The sequence below is a fragment of the Aquila chrysaetos genome, chromosome 3, assembly GCF_900496995.4.
Source record: "Aquila chrysaetos chrysaetos chromosome 3, bAquChr1.4, whole genome shotgun sequence".
In the NCBI taxonomy this organism is placed as follows: Eukaryota; Metazoa; Chordata; class Aves; order Accipitriformes; family Accipitridae; genus Aquila; species Aquila chrysaetos.
The window spans coordinates 61160524-61181101 of NC_044006.1; the positions used below are offsets into that span (position 1 = coordinate 61160524).

At 41.5% G+C, this 20578-nt stretch overlaps 1 protein-coding gene across 2 annotated transcripts in view; it reads right to left on the minus strand.

The window, feature by feature from the left end:
* Positions 1-12419: 12419 nt before the first annotated feature.
* Positions 12420-20578, minus strand: part of ODAD2 (outer dynein arm docking complex subunit 2) — an 88674-nt gene continuing 80515 nt past the window's right edge. For both annotated transcript variants that reach the window (XM_030010683.1, XM_030010680.1), the window contains one exon: positions 12420-12889. In XM_030010683.1, coding sequence (XP_029866543.1) covers positions 12776-12889 — 114 coding nt within the window. In that variant the 3' untranslated portion in view covers positions 12420-12775. The remainder of the gene's footprint in view (positions 12890-20578) is intronic.

Genomic DNA, 20578 nt, shown 5'->3' on the forward strand with positions numbered 1-20578 from the left:
CTAGAAGCTCCTCCGGTAGATGTCGGGTCCTGGAGAGGACAGGCAGAGTCGGAGCATGTTGCCTTGGCAACACAGATGTAATTGAGGGGATTTTGTGTCTTGAAGGAAAACCCCAAAGTTAATGCCAGTTTCTATAAAAACAGTACGGGGTTGGGCACCCGGAGCTGCCCGGGGAGAGCTCCCTCCGGGACACAGGATCCCGCTCTCTCCAGCCCTGCTCGGGAGTCACGCAGTAGTGGGTTGGTTTCCCGCAGAGGAAGCCTGAGAAAATCCGAGCATAAAATAAGGTTGCAGAATGATTTTTCTAAAGATGACTTGCGATTAATGTTTTTGGCCTGAGTTTGAAAATCTCCTTCCTTATTGCTTGCAGTCATATAAAAACATCTCCCTAGTTGCTCTAGCTCTTACATAATTGATAATTTATAAATCTCTAATGATTTAGAAGTTTTCTTAAAGTTTTCCAGCAATAATAAATATGTTTATTCAAGCAGATTAAAAAGTCAGGCCAATCAAATTAATCTGTTTAACCAGTGCTGATAGCTCTATTATCTCCTTTTTAGTAGAATTGAAGTTAAACCTCCGTAAATAGCTTTAAAATACACGAATGCTATTTTAGCAGAGGCTAAAGCCAAAGACTCAAAATGCAGTTTGGCTTTGATATCTATTGCCAGCCTCCAATGTCAATACCCAAGGAGAGGCAACAAACTCATACTCTGTCTGTCCTTTCCTGCTTGTGTACAGAATAAATGGGTTCTGCAGGGTGCAAAACATGAGGTGTAGCAGCATAACTCATGTACAAACCGTTACTATTTATTATTGGTGAGGCTGAGGCACGCAAGCCAGCAAAGGAAATAGCTGGCACATCTTCATTAATTCCTTCTGGTTCTAAAGTAGTTTTCAGGAAATAATTCTCCAAGACCTTGGCTACACACACAGCGTATTTATTCGGAGTTGGCAGGGGCACCAGAAACCATATAGTTCATAGAGCTCTCGTTTCTTTGGATCCTGAAGGTGTTTATCAGAAATGATTTTTAGACAGAGTAGAGCCACACACATAAACGGTACCAGTCCTATGACACTTGCTGGTGTCTTCAAGCTCTTTAGGTTTAATCATCACCCCCATCCACCCTATGAATAAGCTTTAGAAATTCCCCAATGGCATTAAGGGTTATTTTGAGAATGAGGACCCATCCACCTTAGCATGTTAAGTGAATATTGGCTTTGCAGGGTTTTTTCCTCCAAGTTATTTGAATATAACTATTATCTTCCGTATTGTGACTATTTGACTTGTGACCTCAGGGATACTTTTCTTGTTGCTTTGAGATCTAGCCATGACTAAACCCAGAAGTTTAGATATATATTCAGACTTTTTTGTCTGAAAAATAGACTGAAAATCTTGAATATCAGTCTCTCTCATGAGATGTCCTGATTTCATGCATTACAGCAGGGCCAGAAATAACATGAGAACAGCTTTTCTCACAGTATTTCGGTAGTTCTTTTCTGGCCATTGCCAAAAGCAGGATGTGAAGACATGCACGGACATTAAAGCAAACTCTTATTAGAATAGTTCAAGTTCCTTTTGCATTGTGGTAAAAATTTGTGTCAATTTTTATTCTATTCAGACTATTTCAACCCTTTCAGTACTTCAAAAATCCATCAGTGTTTTTTCTTAATAAATCATTCTGCTAGTTTAAATGTGATTTGTGGGTTTTCATCTTCTTTTCTTTTTAAACAGAGGCCAAGAATATGACAAAGTGCTCAGACCCAAATTGTACATTTGATTGTACGCATAAATGTTGGCTATCCCACTGGCTATCCCATTGGCTTTGCAAGCATTCCTCATTTGGGTAATATTAAGCATCCAATAAGTGTTTGCTGGATTGGGACAGAAGCTGCCCTCAGATGCCCAGGGGAGGACTGCAGCTGCCATCAGCAGGGACGTGCCCCAGGGCGTAAGGACAGAATCAGTTTCAGATTTGCATAATTGAATTGTTTCCTTCAAAGCTGTCAACAAATTCAGGTGCCGGTCACCTCACAGTGTTTCCACAAAGTAGCAAAACAGTATAAAGTTACCTGCTTCAGCTGGCAGGGTAAATACTGGGAGTAAGTGCAAGCACAAGGCAGGGTCACAGCCTGCTCCCCCGTGCTCCCCCGGTGCGAGATGTGCCCCCGCAGGGCTGGGGCAGATCTTGCTGCCGTGCCTGCCCCATCCTGGCAGTGCCCGTAATGCTACTTATGGCACTGTCGTGAAGTGCTCCTGCCTCTTTCGAGAGCAATAGTCTAAACACGTGCTCTGCCCAGACAGTGGCTTGGCCCCTCCTGGAAAAAGCCTCTCCACCCGCACCAGAGTCATGGTGGCATCAGCCAGGGTTATGGACCTCTCTGCAGAGCAAGGCTTTCCAGGTGTCTGAACGTGGGTGCTTCCCAGGGTGCAGCGGAGGTCAGCTAAGCCCTATTGGACTTTACCTTCTCTAAAAGGCTGAACCAAGGCATATCCCAGCCTGTTTTAGTAGACCAGGGCATCCCTTGCTTGCCTATGTTTCCTCTTCACCAGTTCAGTAAGGAAAGAAATTTGGGGACGTGGTGAGCAGCTTGACAATGCAGCACCTGCAGTGGTACCTCACTGACGCTGGCAGGCTTTTCCTGATGAGGAGCTAGGCACCTTGCCCATAAACTAGATTCTCCAACCAGAAGGAAAGTGAACAGGACTTAGGACTGCCCAGGGCAGCAGTGAAAGCCCAGACCTCCTCAACTGATCTGTTCACTGACTGCTAACCTCAAATCACTAAGTATCACCAGGTGGTTGGCTCAAACACTTGGTCGTCTTAGGAAAGCTGTCACCCCATCAGGTCCTGGGTGGAGTGAGTCAAGCAACAGTTACACATAGAGAGGAGACCTCTACTTTTTTGCTGAGACTCTCCCCAAGGACAGCTGAGGTAGTAGTGTCCTATTCCAGATGGGTGAATCAGCGTGAAAATACGTGCCTGGCAAACCATGAACTGCCAGGCCATTTACAGAATCTAGTTCAGGTTTTGTGGATCCAGCCCTGGGATTATGAAGCCAAGGATGTCAAATCAAGAGGGGAATTCAGGAGCAGCTAAACCCTAGTAGAGGGTTTTGCTGTTCACCTTTCTCCAGACAATAACAGGGCTAAAACCACCTGGCTACAAACTATTGGAGTTGAAAATCGATCTCCTTCTCAACATTTGTTGATCCTCCTTCAGTGGCGTATAATACTTGCCTCCATTGGTTGGGATGCAGATATCCGGGGAGGAACAGATGGCCTTTCGCAGTGCATAAGTGACACACTGCTGGTTTTACTGAAGAAGCCCTTGAGGAGGACACCCTCAATAGCTGCTGGGCCTGCTGTTGTTCAGAGAACTCAACTGTGAGACCTTTTTCAATGTCGTCACAGCTGCTGTCCTGTAAAAGGCTGTGACTGAGGTGTCTGGGCCCACTTGGAGTGCTCTCTCCAAAAAAAAGGCATGTTGATTCCTGCCTGTGTTTATGTGGGAGACTCTCCATGGATTGAGCCATAAGGTCCCAGTTAAGGTAATTCTGTCTGGCAGCAGCACTAGATAGTTTGCAATGAACATTTACAAACCGGCCAAGGAATATGATTTCTTACACAAAAGATCCAGCTTTTTAAGGTTCTTACCCATGGAGCTGCTTCAAGCAGTCCTCATGCCTCAGTCCTCCCTTGGATGGACTCCGCAGCCCTGGACCAGGTGGCTGATAATGCAGAAATGCTCAAAATGCCTGGAAAGGACACAGTCGTGTCAATCGTCTCCAGTGAAGGTAGCAGTCACAAACACATGGGTTTGCCAAAAGTCTCTGGCTAGTTCCAAGAAGCCTTCGTTTGTTTGCATTGCTAATCTACCAGAGCCTGAGACTGCTCAGAGAGATATCAAGCCTTTTGTAAGCTTTCTTTCACCCTGCTTCTGTTGGGATCTGCAGGACAGCAGCCATCTGAGAAGGTTTTGGGAGACTGCACAGTTATCAGACTGAGACAGAAGGAAATAGTCTGAGCTGGAGGCAAGACAGCCTGTGCAGCTAAATGCACATTTTCATTCTTCAAGTCCTCTTGCTTCCCCCGTGGCTCAGCTGCTTGTCAGGGCTGGCAAACTCAAGGTCTCACTGTAGTGGGGTCTGGACAGGCTGGAGGGATGCCCTCCTGAGATGCATCCCCATGAAATTCAGCAAATGCCGTGACACAAGGAGGGCATTTGACTCACAGATCGTGTTGGGATCCCCACTGCAAGAAAATTTCTGTAAGGCTTTTTGAAGCTCCTTTCTCATAGCAGAGTGCCATGTACTTTTGAGTCTTTATGGAAAGGGGAGCAGCATGAGGGTAGTATAGGGTGTACAGGGCACATGTCCTTTTCCTGAGTAGAAGCAGCACTGTTTCATGCCCCTTGTTGGCTGGAATGATCCCCCAAAAAAGGGGCTAGCTTTGGATCCCAGCAACCTGGGTTCTCATTCTGCCGTGCAGCATCCCAAAATCTGCGTTTATCAAGCTAAGAAAGTAAATCACCTTTCTTTGCTTCTTAATCAAGTCTTTTCTTAATAAACCTTTCTTTCCACCTCACTTCCTTCCACACAGCAATGTGACTGACAGCATCTCTCCCTGCAGCTGAGGATGCAGCTGCACTCGCATGGGCCCCACAGCAAAGAGCAAGGTGAGAAACAGAGTGCCTGAGCACAGTCATGCTGCCCCGGTGCTCCCAGGGCTGGAGCACATTGGGTACCTGCACAGCAGCTGCACACGTGGGAATCACTGGAAGTGACTGCGCCATCCCTCCCCTTAAATTTTCCTTGGACAGGAGCGATATCCTACAATCCATGTTTGCATTTTCGTGCTGTTACTTATCGCCCAGAGCTGCCCTGCTGTTCCTGGTCACAGCAGGCTGGATTTGCAGCACATCCTCAGCCGTTGGGAGCTCTCCAGGGGCAGCCTGCAGCCCTCTTTGGCTCTCACTCAGCTGTTTTGCCATCATTTTGTTTGTAGTTATTCAAGACAAATCACACTTGCTACTGGCCAACGCAAAATGCTACCTGCCTGAGCAAAGTGAGATTTCACCTATTTTTCCACCAACCTTATTAAAACCTTGAAGGGGTACCTGAAGGTGGCAGCCACTTTTTGGAACTGAATTCCCTCTGCATTCTTGTTACTTTGTAGAACTGCTACTAGTTGATTATAGAAGCACAATCTTGTTACTTTGTCATCCTGTTTCATTTTAGAAATGTAAATCTGGTGGACTTCTGACAATTACTAACTTTCTCATTGGATTAAATTCTTAGACAGTTTTATTGTTTCATTCTGCAGGGTTTTCCAGGGTTTTCTTTGGCTGGGTCAGCTTTTCTAAATTGCCACTTAGATTTGCTATGAAAATATATGCCTCTTTGCATCCAGTGCACACCCCGCCACATGCACAGTGGAAACCCTCAGCCCAGGCTGCTTACCAGGCCCCTGCCTGCTGCTGGAGGATGCTAACAGATCTCCAGTGGGGCCGGTGGTACTTGAAAACCCCATGGAGAAGCTCTGTGCTTGATCTCAGCCCTCTCAGGGACATACACACTTGAGGTTGCAAAGAGATGCTTCACATCCCTAAGGCTGCTTCTGGATTTGAGTGTTTTGGCCAGCACTTGCTGAGGCCCCAGCATCACAGTTGCATTTTGTCATAGTTGTAATGGTTGTCCATGATACGGAATAGCTGTTCCCGGGCCACACGTGTCCTCTCTCACATTGGCTTTCTCTGATGGAGACTCTCTGAGGCTTGCAGAGTGCCTGAGGGTGCTATGGGGCACTTGAGCCTGCATTTCCCATCTCCCAGAGCAAGAATGTACATGGTAGAGTTCTGAGTATTTTCCTCTTAAAGCTGAAATATATTTCAGTTCCTTGGGATGGTGAGTGTGGATGTGGCAGTCATGTAGGAGAGGAGACACATGATTCAAATTCAGTTCTAGCAAAAGTTAAAGTGGTTTCTGTTACACATTCCTACAAAGTTCAGAACAGATTAAGTGGTAATTAGATATCAGTAATTGCCAGTGGAACTAAAATCATAACATAGATCTCAGTAACTGTGTTGATTTAGAAATGTCGACAATAATGAGTCTATATCGGTACTTGTAGAGCCCTAAGACTGGTGAAAACAAGCATGTCTGCGCAATGGAAGTATCTTAAAGATAGGCAAAAATCTGAAAAGCAACATGGGGGGGACTGAAAAGAGTTCTGTTTTGGTTTTGGTTTGGTTTTGTTTTCTTTTTAATGCTGAGTTTGGAAAGAATTAGTCCTCAGTTTCTTCAGAGAAATCACTCCTCTTTGTTTTGTACCTCTTCACGCCACATCAGACCCGATGCTTGGCAGTCACCTATATTCCTTAGTTGCTGCACTGAAAAACATTCACCTAGTCATTACATTCTGGGAAGCATACCAAGGCTGGCCCACAGATGTCCGCTTTTCCAAATATTTTTCCTTTTACATGACACCCCACCACAGACAGTTGTGGAACGGGATGGAAGGAGGCATCAATCTGACCATAACTTCTGCTTCTGAACATATTTTGCCCCTCATCTGCAAGTGCACATGCAGTATTTGTCTCCAAGAGTTGCTCCAGCTCCACTTCGAATATTTTCCTGCCTAACCTCACACAGGACTAGGTAAGGACTAGGTAGTCCACTTTCCAAACGGTGTAATTACAAAAGAAAGTCAGCCATAAGTGAATTCAATGAAGGTCTGCAGAGCAAGACTGGCAGCCATGGGGACACAAATTTTCCATATACAGAACAAACACAGCACAAAAAGTAGCAATCCTAGAGCCTCTGCACTACCACACCAATTGTGACCGAGCGCAGTTATCAAGGACGGTGTGACTTTGGTTATCAGACTGAAGCAACACAGATCTCTTCTCTCAGAACATTGGAAGCTGTTTTTCCTTTGGGCTGATTGCCCCCTGGAAAGTGGGCAGAGAAGACCCACTGGTTTAATACATGGTCTTGTCCTCCAGTGGGTCTCAGCTTGGCCCTAATCAACCCCAGTCCCATAACCAAGGCTTACTAAACTGCTGACCATCTACTACCAGACTCCTTCTCCTCTTTTTTTTACTTTTTGAGTGTCTGTTTGTCTCAATATGGGTTCCCCCACCCTTCCGTCATTGGAAGGTTTAATGCTGAGTGAAAAACCACGAACAGCCTTTGAACGTGTTCTGCCAAGTCTCTTTACAGCACAATACTGGCAGGAGTAAAACATTGGGGCCAGGCAAATATGCAAGCTTCATCACATTAAAGGAAGCAGAGCAGCACGGTTATTGCATCATTCTATGGCTTCCCAGACATTGTTGTTATTTTTTCATTAGAGCAACAGAACTGCACTTGGTGCTTTCCGCTGAAGAGCCAAGGAGGCCCCAAAAGGCTTTCAATTGGAGAAGAGAATGCAGCAACTGGAAAGACGAGTGGTTTACTGCACTAATTTTATAGCGCAGCCTTTACCAATCTGTGGTAGAGGGAACCAGCAACATGATCTGTGTTCACTTTTTTAAAAAAAAGACATGTAGCCAAATACTTAAAACTATTTGCTTGTTCAAGACAAGTTATTTGGAAATTTAACTACTACTGAATCAACCAACGTTTTTCAACACTAAATCATTTCAATTCCATATCATATGTTTTTAATTTTATCAGCATCTGTAACTTTTTAATTACCATTTTTATTAAAGCCTTTTTTTTTTTTCAGAAGCAGTACACAAATCCCTAGCTATTTAATCTGGGTATTAGAAGGCGCAGTTCAAGGCTCAGCCATTGGAGCAAAATTCTGCTGCCAGACATGCCTACCAGACCACAGGTGCTCTGCATTGCCCTCCTGCATTCACCAAGCCCCTTGGAGAAGCGGGATGTGTCACAGCCTGACTGAACAAAGCCTTACCACCATGACTGTAATGAACAATTTTGCCCCCCCAAAGCTTCCAGGCAGAAGCTTTAAAAGCATACAGGATCCTGGTGCAATGGGGAGTTGACTGCAAACTGCTGATTTATAACCTATTGTTTCATGGTTCAGCATTAGTATAATGTCATTCTTCTGGTCCTTCTCCACTACGCACGCAAAGTGACAACAAGCAAAAGTTTTGACTGGCCAACTACTATCTTCTCACCACATCAGGATTCCCAAATGATGGAAGAAAACACATGAAATTAGTGAAGATGATTTTGTGCCATTGGAGAACTGCAAAAGTGATAGGATTAGGCCACATCATATTACATGCTAGCCAAAGTCAAAGCTTCCTTACGTGGGTTTATGAGCCTTTGAGAAAGAAAATATTTGTGTTCAAAGTAGGATTGATTACAGTTGTTCTAAAAGAAAGCTCAAGCAGCTGAAGGCTACCGTGCTCTGTGTAGACTAGGATAAAACACATAACTTGCCAATGACAACAACTGGAAAAGAGAGAGGAACTTGCCAACTGAAAGGTGTCTGGCAGATAACACAGAAACAAATTGAGAGGATAAACACAAGCCATGGTGATGCTGTCCATGGAAATCCTTCCCAGCAAGTCGTGAGTATTGCTGAACTGATAACTAGGCAAGAGGATGAAAAGCACACATTACAACGTAAAATTGCACTCAAGGAAAAGATTCATGAAAATGGGTGACTTTTGGCTGGCTTCCATAGCCAAAGCAGCAAGATACTGAGCATTGAGGAACATCTCTGTTTAAGCAGGGGAGGGAACAATAATTGGTAAAATAAACTCCTTCAGAAACGGTGCAATGCGACTTCCCGCTGCAACGGCTACGGCTGCAGACATGCTAGTCCTGGCCCGTGCCAGGTCACTGAACAGCAGAAGATTAGGTTGTCTGAGTTGAGAAGTGGCCAAGATGCAGCATTGCTTCCTTCTGTTGTTCTGGATCCCGAGCAGCGTGTGGCAAAGTTTAAGTGGCTAAAGAAGAGACAAACCACAATTTACAGTTGAGGGGCAGTCAGCTTCTGACTCTGGAAATAAGCTCTGCAAACAGCCTTCAGGGAAACTTGAATACTACTGCTGAAGAAACACATTACATGTTTCCATTGCAGTCATCCTGCTGTTATGTGTAAAACAAAGATTATTTTGGTGGAAATGTGCAAGGAACAACCATTTAATTTATTATGAGATGAAATTCTTAAACTAACATATTATCTAGTTCAGCCTCCTGGGATGATTCACATCTGACCCCCGGCGTCAACAGCTCATTCGATTCATTTTAGAAGACCTGGAATAAAAGAGGTACCGTGCTTTCACACAGAGCGATCAGTTAGCCTAAAGCAAATTAGTGAGTCAAATCTCAAGACAGCCTTGTGAATCTCAAGCTCATTTACTCGCCAAAGGAAAGTTTCGGTGACGGAGCAGAATAACAAAGCCCCTAATATATCGCAGATTCATTGCACCCAGGCCGTGAAGTTTATATTTCCCTAACAACTTGGAGACAATATCATGTGTCAGAGCACATGTACTTGTCATTAGCATTCATTAGAGGAAATGAACATAAATCCCAGATTCAAATGTGTAGTTCGAACATCCTGGGACAATTAAATTATTGATAATTGTTATCTGTCACCAAGCAATAAATCATAAAGTCATGGAGTGGCAGAAGAAAAGCTATCTTGCTGCTGACAGATGCGTAGACTGAAAGATGTGGTGGGCCTTTAATGTTCCAGAAATAATTGCATAAAGGTGAAAGATTTCTTCTCGTGCTTTTTTTCTCATCAGCTATAGTATTTCCATACTCAGAACAACACTTTCTCGTGACAACTTCTCTTACTTGGCCTCTATGGTTTCTGACATTTTAATGAAAATGAGGAACGAAGCTGAAAACGAACAGCCGGTGAAGAGCAGGCCTGGCTTGATGGCTGCCAGTTGGAGCACAGTGCTCTGTGCAGAGCCGGGAGCTGGCTCCCGAAACTGTGAAAAGTGATGGATACTCCCTGCTGACGGTAACATCAATGTAAATAAACTGCCCCCACCCCCGCCCCATATTACAAGACTGTGAAAATACAGGAATTGCATAAACAAAACAAGGAGGGAGCAGACGACAGCAAATGAACAGGAGAGAGGCCGAGCCCCCCTTTTTAAGTCACTTCATTTTTGCAACTAAAATAAGACTCTATATTGAATTTGTACATCAAATTGCTCTGCGCCGAGTATAATATTGAACTCCCGGGACGGTGTAACCATATTTCCTAAGAGGCTACAGGTTTATGTGGACAAGTCGCAGCTGGTGGAAAGAGCAAGGAGTGAAGGCATTTCCCTTCCAGGCACAGGAGCCGGGGAGCGGGAGCTGGCTGGTGCCCGGTTATACGGAGTGGGAACGCCGGGCCCGGGTGGCTGCGGCTGCTCGAGCTGGTGCCAGGGCTTGAAAAGTCCGTCGGGCACTGCCAGGAGGGCTGTGTGAGCAGCAAGCGGGACCCAGCTTTGCAAGGATCCCTTTTCAGAGGGCTGCAGTGCTGTGAAACTCAACGCAGCTCTGCGGAGAAAGTGGAAGCTTTTCAAATGTACACGCTGTACTGCACCACTCAGAGAGGCCAGGGATCACATTCATTTATTCATTTTCCAACAACTAAATCTCTTTATATTAATTACATGGAATCCACCAGTTTTGGCCAAAAAAGATGTGGAGGTTTTTTTAGTACTGATCCTTTGCCTGTGTGGTGACCTGTATCGATTTCAACATTTGTTCTCCTTGTACAGAACTTAAAAACTGCAGGCATGGTAAAGGAAAAGAAAACAGCACAAATAAATCAGCTTAAGTCTGTGATCAACTGTCTGAGGTCTTAAAATAAAGACTTCAGATGAACTACTCCAACCATAAGGGCTACCAGTGTGAGTGAGAGCGGCAAGTTAAGGCCATTTAATTGTCAGGAACGTGACATTTATTGCCCTGACACCTGTATCATAAAATTAAGTTTACTTTAGAACTTATTCCATTTGAAATCCGTGCTGAATGGTCAAGAGTGCCTTGAGAGGTCATGTTAAGGACAACAGCTATTGTCAGGGAGGTTTTTTCCCCTCAACAGTTAGAAAAATAAGCCACCATTTTACGTATTATTCATAAGCAAACTATTTGTGATAAACTATTTGCATCTACAGCTTCTCTCACAGAAAAGATAAAAATAAAATCAAGCCTCTCCTCTTCCAAATGAATTTGGCAATTAGCTTTTATTTTAGAAGTATTTTTGGGTACAGTGATGAAGCATATGATGCTACTACAGCTGTGACATCAGTATAATAATATGGATATAATTATTCAAAATAACATATCAGGCCTATGGGGCAAAGCTGGAAAATACCTAAAATAGCATTTGCTTGGTCACTGGTTGCTGATGGAACTTGTGAGAACCCCATGACTACGTTGGTGTTTGCATTCATCAAAAATTACTACTTGGATTAATATTTTGATCTCCACACTGTCAGCACCTGTCTGTAGTTGGTTTCCTTTAAAATACTCTCTACACCTTCCCTAAGGGCCCAATGCAATCCTCCTTTTTCAGAATTGCATCAGTCTTCTAAAATGAAATTTTAAATGAGCCTTCATGTCTGCTTCAGAGCAAACACAAAGAAAAAGTTGGATTTGCATTATGTCTTCCTTTTAGAAGCTTCTGTCAGCAGTAAAACTAGTTGCCTTGAGTAGCCATGCTAGTTAGAGGAAAAATAATGACAAAATTCTTTTACGTTATTTTGTAAAATGGCATATTTTACAGCATTACAAACTGCTTCCAAAACAAGAAAATTGTTAATTATTAAAGGGAAGTAAAAAAATCTTTCAGAAGTGAGCACTTGACAAACACAAGTTATTTAAACATTTGGGTTTTTTCAGTTTTGTCAGCAGTTTGTGCTTGTAATTAAGACATTACTGCTCTGAAGGAAATGCCTTAGTATTATTTGTTGAGCACGGGCCGTACAGCGGGTCTGTAATCTATAATATCAATAATCGTTTATGTGCTTTTTTGAAGGCAGCTCTAATTCTGAACATAATTTTATGCAGAAAAATAAAGTAACTACATCAATACAATGTTGTCCTCAGTTTAAAAATGAAAAAAACCCACAATAAGATTATGTGTAAATGTAAATGTGATACCCAGCTTTTTATTTACAGCTGGTAAGTTTTAATTTGAGTTAAACACATGTTAATTAAAACACATTTCACCAGCTACTTATAAAATTAAGCACTATTTTGTTTGATGTTGGTAGAAACAGGAAATTTGGAGTGATGTCTACTGCTACAGCTGTTTGCAGTCCTTATGTAATACCAGATGTGAGATTGATGTATCTGCATTTTGTCCTCTCCTGTGAATTGCAAGTGATCAAACAGGCAAAAACATAATGACAGGATGATTGGACAAGTTTAGCATGAAGGGAATTGTTCAAGACATTCATAAATCACTGCACAACCACACACACAGTGAAGGAAAATTTACTGTAATGTCACAGATAAGCAAAACCATTTAGATCTACAATGAATGTCAAATGCAAGCATATTAATTGTAGAAAATGCCTTTGACATATCTTAACTGATAGTCTTTTGAAAGATGTAATACTAAAAGACACACAAAACTAGGTGTGTTTTATAAAACCTAGGCATGACAAACCAATAATGTAAAAACAAACATAATTTTCCACAGATTTATTTTCGTTATTGAATTATCCTCATATAAATGAGCTCTGCTGTGAAATACAGATGTTAGAAGAAGTAATTGTGTATTTAAATGTAGCTGTATTGCAGAACAAGTTTGTTGGTAAAAGCTGCTAAAGCATCAGCCATACTTTGCTTTTTCTGTTGCTAGAGCCAATCTGCGAATGTTTGCTATGCAACCAGCTGCTGCCTCCTGCAGAGTTTCATCTGTAGAGCCTACCATAGCCAGTAGGAGCTAGCAAAAATACAAAAGAGAAACTGCATAAGAAAAACAAGTAAGTGTGTTATTATTTAAATAATATTCAAATCATATCCAGAACAATTGCATGAATTTATACACACACATAATAAATAAAATACTAAAAATCACATTAACAACACTGTATTATATATGTATGTATATGTATATATGTATACTTTTGTATACATACATGTATTAACATACGCATAGAGCACAATGCTTTATATTTTATCATATTTGTACCTGTGAACTGGTATTTTCATGTCTGATTTTCTGTTTATTGTAACACGCCTGTCTATGGGTTGTGACTTGGATTTTTTTCTTGTAAGTAGAAATTGCATATGCTTTATTTGAAATCATGGTTTTCCCCCCAAGGTATACTAGTATATTTGTACATGCTCAAGATTTTTAATAAACAAAGCCATGCTTTTTTTTTTTTTGGCCTTGATCATGAAACTGAATCCATGTGAATGGACCCTTGTGTCCCATTGACTGCAGTAGGTTTCTTTATTGTCACAGCAAACCACTCCTGTTAAACTGCTTGAGGGATACAGATCTGGGCATATCAGTCTTAAACATTTGCATGTAAAAGTAAAAAACAAAAGCTCAAGAAAGGCACCAAACTTTTGAGGCTGATTCAGCTTTTCAGTCATGTGGAGTAGATCCTTTACTCTGGAAGTCATTCAGTTTTTTCAGTGGAAATTCCCTTGGAGTAAGGTACTGTTCAACACAAGTATGACATAAGACAGGCCTTGATGAAAAAACATTTTTACATATCAGAAAACCATTAATGATGGTTTTGGATCTCACTTCTTCAGCGTGTTGCAAGTCAGTGATGCAACTGCAAATGCAATATATGCTGGAAAACAGAAGACCCTTGCTTAGCTTAAATCAGCTCCACGCAACGCTCAGATTTCTGAAAATCTGCCAAGCTTAATGTGCGTTCAGGTATTTTGAAGCTCAGACAGCTCTAATTAAAACCTGTATTTTCAGTCTGCAATACTTAGGATTCTGTGTTCACCCAAACAATGTCGAGTCAAACCACAGAGAAATCTGTTATCACTCAACTCCGGTGCATATTTTTCATACAGCTAAAATATTACACAAAATTATGAACTGCTAAATATAAAAGCATAAATTGAATGCAGACATCAAATTCGTATGCTACCTTTTTCTAACCTTCCAGCAATCGTGAGGCATGGGCCACAGCTGCACACATATGGCATTTGCTTAGAGAGATCAAAGCATTTTATACTTGAGGAAGTATTTGTGTTAGCCAAATGTACAAAACAAGCATCTTGCCAGTCACCTTTCACCCTTTGACCCCTACATGTAACTTGCAAGAGTGCCTGTGATAGACCTAAATTATGTCAGAAAGAGTATTATGTAAATTAAGCATCAATGATAAATTCTTCTAGCAATTCTTCTTCCTATGATTTCCAGTACTGTAATCAGATGTCTATGTACAAGTAGCTAGATAAGAATTCTTAAAGTATAAACTCTCCTGAAAGGATATGCCAGAGTTAAAATGACATGAGAAGAAATGATATAAGAAAGCTTTATGTTCTTATACTTTATTTGCATGCAAAAGCTGGGCCGGAGTCAGCAACCAGAGAAGTCAGTGGCAGTTTCACCACTGAGTTAGCTGGAAGCAAGACCAAGGAGCACGTCTCTGTGTAATGATAAAGCTGCTCTACAAAGCACAAAGGCCAGAATGCAAGTCTTATCAGACGCTTAACTTCTTTTTTTTTCTTAGGAAATGTTTCTGGATGAAGATCTTTCCTTGCTATTTTCCACCAGCTGATTTCTCATCAGCTTAAACTATAAAGTGTTTCTTTGGGTGCCTCAAAACTTTCTTGCATAACTTACAGAAGAAAACTGGTATGGATCCTTCATATCCCTGACTCAAATCCAAAAATATGCACGCACATACCGTTCATATGGTGGTTTTGGTAAAGCCATAAGTTTCAAATTTGGGGGCAAGGAAACTATATGCCTTATGTGGTTATTCACTGCATCTTCACAGATCTAATGCAAGGCTTTTTCAGTGTGGTGAGCGTGGAACTCAAACTTTCATAATTTCAGCATAAGACTTGTTATCAATGCATAAGAGCAGAAGTTCATCACAAAAATAATGTTTTGGAGATACATTATCTAGTAGAAATATAGCAAAAAGCAAAAATAGACCTTTGCCTTTATTATGACTACATGTTAGGTAGGACTCAATTCAAGGTTATTTATTTCTTCTTTTAGCCACTGCTTCTTCCTAAGCTCAGAAGGCTTAGGAAAATAGGTATTTTTCTGCCACTTTCCATGGAGACCTCAATATTAAGCAATGACAATGGCTGTAGGGGAGGGTCTGTGCTCTGTGTGGCAGGTGCATTTTGGGAAATCAGGGTTAGGTATCAAAGAACAGCATACTACATGACACTGGTTCAAAGTACCCAAATAGATGCCTAAAGAATTAGTGGTACTAATGCAACCAATGCAAACAGCAATTTTCTTAAAGGTATCAAATACTGACTTTTTTTTTTCTGAGTTCGGGGGATCAAGGATCAGTTGCTCTCTAATTTGTTGTTCTTCTAAATCACTTGCCAGTGGTAACATCTGTAAGGACTGCCACATCATACAAAATTCTGTACTACACTGTAGTACACAGGATTTTCACAATATGACTTCAAAGAAATATTCTTGGAAACACCCTACAATACAGTAGCTGCCTCTGAGGACTAAGGATATACAGCAACATTTATCAGTTAACTTACTCCTTTTGTGCTAACATAAAGACAGCTGAAGAGAAGATTATAAAAAATGCAAAATATCTCAATATAAGGAGGTAATTCCATGTTTAGGAATCTCACTTTGAAGATTTTTATATAAATCCTGCCTTAAATGAAATAAAATTTTATTCTTTTTGTATATACCAAGAAAGTTATCATTCTTTCACTTCGTGACTGCCAGTCCTTGACCCTATCATGGGTTCAGTTCAATTTACTGGCAATTTGGATGATCCAATTCAGGTATAAAAATGTATTCATAGATAGTATACACAGACTATACCCACATATTAGATAAATTTAACAAGTTCAAGAAATCTTTTTTTATTCCAATGCACCAGTGCAATATAACATGTCCTTTTTCTTGATGCAATGCCCTTGAACTTCATGTATCCCTTCCCTTTACTGTTCAGGTATTGTTTTCTGACACATGTAAATGTTAACAGATGTGAGAAGCAGTAAAAAAGCATGTGGTATAAATGCTTCTTTCTGGCACATAAGAAGCACTTTCCATAGAGAAAGCATTTGCTGCACTATGTAGCCTTCATTTTCTGTTGGCAGGTATCTATATTCTAAGGCGAGAGTCCAAAATTTTTTGCACAGTTAGCACGTCATACCAGCAAATAAGCACAAATACAAGCTGTTTGGAGAACGTACAGAGCATATGTAGCATTTCTGGGTTCCAAAAGCAAAAGCATTGCACAGCCAAATCATTTAAATATTCAGAACAATTAAGATTTTGCTATTACTATGCCGGCTTTAAAATAGCACAGAATTGTGATACTATATTAGGATTGCACACTCATAGAATAATTCAGAATGGAAGGGATCTCAAGAGGTCTCTAGTCCAATGTCATACTCAAAGGACAGTCAGCTATGAGGTTAGACAAGATTGCTCAGGTTTTTATCCAGGCTTATCTTGAAAACCTCCAAGGATGGAGATGGTACAACCTCTTTGGGCAACCTATTGCAGTGTTTGACTGTCCTCATAGTGAAAAAGGTTTTTGCTGCATTCAGTTACTCTTGTTTCAGTTTACACCTGTTGTCTCTCATCCTTTTGCCATGCATCACTGTGAAAAGCCTAGCTCTATCTTTTTGATGACTGACCTCCTTGTAGGTACTGGAAGGCTGCTATTGAGTCTGCTTGAAGTTCTCTCTTCTCCAGGCTGAAAAAAACCAGTTTCCTTAGTTTCTCCTCACAGGGCAAGTGCTTCAGCTCTTGACCATCCTGGTGGTCCTCTGCTGAACCTAGGATGGTTCATCCGTGTCTTTTCCATACCAGAGGCCAAAGCTGGGTGCAGTATTCAAGGTGTGTTCTAATGAGTACTAAGGGGAACAATCACTTCCCTCAATCTACTGGCTGTGCTCCTGCTCATGCAGCCCAGTATTGTGTCATCTTTGCTGTCAGGGCACGTCGCTGGCTAATGTTCTGCTTGCTGTCTACCAAAATCTCCATACTCTTTTCAGTAAAACTGCTCCTCAGCCAGTCAATCCCTAGCCTGGATCACTGCAAGGGAAGCGCAAGTGCAAGTCCTTCTCAGGTGCAGGACTTTGCATTTGTCCTTGCTGAATTTCATCAAGTTCCTGTTGGCCCAGCCCAGGCCTGCCTAGCTATCTCTGAACGGCAGCCCTTCCCCTGACTGCATCAAAACTGTCCCCCTTGCCCCAAATGGCGATTTGGTGTCATTGCAAACTGTATGAGTAAGCAGCCCATTGCCTTCCCCAGGTCACTGACAAACATGTCAAATGGGACAGGTCCCAACAGAGAGAGCCCTTTGGCACTCCCCTTGTCACAGGCCTCCAGGTAGAGCACAACCCATTAACTACTACCCTCTGAGCTGGATCATCCAACCAGTTTTAATCCGTTTGGTTGTTCACACATCTAGACTATAACACATTGTTAACTTGGACAGAAGCATGCTGTGGGAAACAGAGTTGAAAACCTTGCTAAAGCCAAGGTCCACGACATCCACTGCTCTTCTCTCACCTACAAACGTAGGCACATAGAGGGCAATCAGGTTTACCTTTGGTAAATCTAAGTTGACTGTTCCAAATCATCTTCTCCTTCGTGTGCCCAGAAATGTGTTCCAAGAGGACTCCTTCTGTAATTTTCCCAGAGACCAATGTGAGGCTGACCAGTCTGTAGTGCCTCAGACTGGGAGGAGGAACAGTTGCTCTGAAGACACGCTTTGCAAACTCTTATTGTTGGGTCTTACGCTCTCTGGCATACCAAAGGTGTAACAAAAATGGAAAGCCTTTTGTTCCTCAGGGTTGTACTAAGAGGTAAGGGGGTAAGCCATAATATTTGCTTGCCTAGTCATGCATCATGAGTGATGCCACCTTCAACTGCCTGAAAAGCACAGCTTCCTTCCACATAGTATATTTACCATCACAAAATAACCAATGGAAAAAGTATTATTTCAAACAAGATAACACAAGCGTCAACATAAGAACTTGTAAAAGTGTCATTTCAAACTGGGTATGGATCCCTGGATGAGTAAGACAGTAATAAAAATGGGCTAGTAATTCTCTTTTCTATGAAGATGTCTTTCTAGAATTTTTCACTTCTACAAAAGAAGTAGCACAAGGGGATTTGAAAGCAGAAAAAGTGTAGACAAGTTTTGTACCAACAAACCCTGAATCTGACAAAATCTCAGATGGTAGTGATGCTCCGTGTACTGGTTACAATACTTTGTAAGCACTCACTCTCTTTAGTCACACTCATTGCAGCTTGCAGACTCGGAGACAGGAAGCAGGGAACATAGGACGCGATGTTTTCAGAAAGAATACAGGTTTGTATGTATTAGTCTCTAAATAAGGTGTTAGTCACATGATGCGTCTACAACAAGTTTTCCAAAACAGTGGAAAGGTTAGAACAATGCTTCTGGAAAGAGGTTCCCTTGCTCATACAAAACAGATAAAAGATCAGCCTATTCAATACTCTGGAGTCCTGTGAACATGAAAGCAAATAATGAATAAAGAATAGCTATTAAAAATATTTAATGCCCCTTTTTTCCTGGCTTCTTTAGGTTTTCTGCCCTGTAAAACAAATTTTATTTGATTTTTTCTAATGAGAAAGAAATACGGACAAACTCCTTCAACAAGATTCATATCTACACTGGGAAGCTAGTCAGAGTTCACATAGAGCTTAAAATTCCTGGAACTAAAGACATTTACTTCAACACAACATCTTGTAGATTGACATAGCATTTCCAGTTGGTGGTAGGACTTGCCATTTTTTTTTTAAATTTAGATTTAGTATCTGACTTCTTTTACATGCAACATTTCCTAAAGGATGCTAAATTTCTAGCACTGTGATTTTCTAATTGCGTAACACTTCTTTTCCAAAAAAGACATTTTTCACATGCTTTTTATAAATCCAACCTAAAAGAAAAAATACTTTAAATAAAAGCATATGGTAGAAGCTTATCCAAGAAAGTATCAGTCTAGATCCAGCCAGCATTTTCTAACTTTCAACACCATATTGCACACTGGAAAATATTAAAGCACCTAGTTTGAGTGTTATGTTACACATATTCCTATGAAAATACTTCTCATAAAATTAAATTATAAATAATAAAACATACTCCACAATCAAAGCATAATGAAGGTTAAGCTAAGTCACTGTTTCTAAACTAAAATTCAGGCCAATTTCCTGATTTCCTCTTTCAGCTGAGTGAAAGGGTAAGACAACATGTACCATGCACAGCCTCCTAAGAAGAAGATGCTCGTGTAAGTTCTGGGGTGTTTTCTGTTAATTTTGTTTTTCTCAGGTGGCACAAAGAGAATAGATTTCAGATGTAAAGTCCCGTGTGTCAGGGAACGCTCTGAGCTAGCAGACGTACAAAACCCAGTACGAAGAAATTCCAGTAAAGGCAAAAGATGGGCAGGGCCGACACCCACTGTGCTGATTCCTTCTTGTGTAAGGTCTCTCCTCTCTGGGACTAAAGTCAGAGCAACCCCTGGTGTAGCCTAGTTCACTCACTTTGAATGTAAAGAGGTGGGAATTGAAGCTTTCTGGCTCAGGTGGGAGAAATCATAGGAAGATTGCACCTGGCTTCTCTTCCTTTCCTCTCTTCTTTCTGTCTTGCCCCTTCTCTCTCCCATGAAACACATGTACATTCTGGCAGCCATGGAAAAAGGATAACGACCTTTTGGAGTCACTCAAGCATGGCTGGCGGTATGAGGAGGTCCAAAGGATGCAGCTTGGTCTAAGGTATACCTGAATATGGTGGTGGTCAGCAGGTTGGCCAGGAGCTGTCTCTTCCTTCTCATCTTTCCCTTCCTCCCTCAGAAAACCAGTGAAAGAGTACAGGCAAAACTGTGCACTGTCTGCAAACAGGTGCAGCACATGTTAGGATGAGAACAAACTTGTCTGCAGTTTGTGGTGCACTTCCAGATATTAAATATCTCACCTAATCTCAGGACTTAGGACAGGTGACTTGTCCTTGGCAAGCTGTAATTTTTTCCTATGTGACTGCCTGTGACAAAACAGCTGTTGGTAAGCTGAACCTCACAAAATGCTGGGAAATAAGGGAGAAAGAAGAGCAGGGCTTGACAGATTCAGTGAAGTATTCTGAATGTATGATTACTGGTACCTTACCATGAGATGTTTACTATTTCTTTAGAATACACAGCTTTAGTGAACTTCAACTGATTTTACACCACGATAGATCTGAAGTTTAAAATCCTTCTGGATACAGCTTCATTTTTTTTCTTTTTCCTACCTGCTATCTGTCCCTTTTTGTCTATTTTGTTTAGCCACCTCCTGTATTACAACTAAAGTGAAAGGTATTTGGGACAAGGACCATATTTCTCCAGCACATCTGAATTGCACCTACTACAATGGGGACAGTACTCTTGAAAAGAAATCCTCTTCAGCACACACTAATAAAACACAAAATAA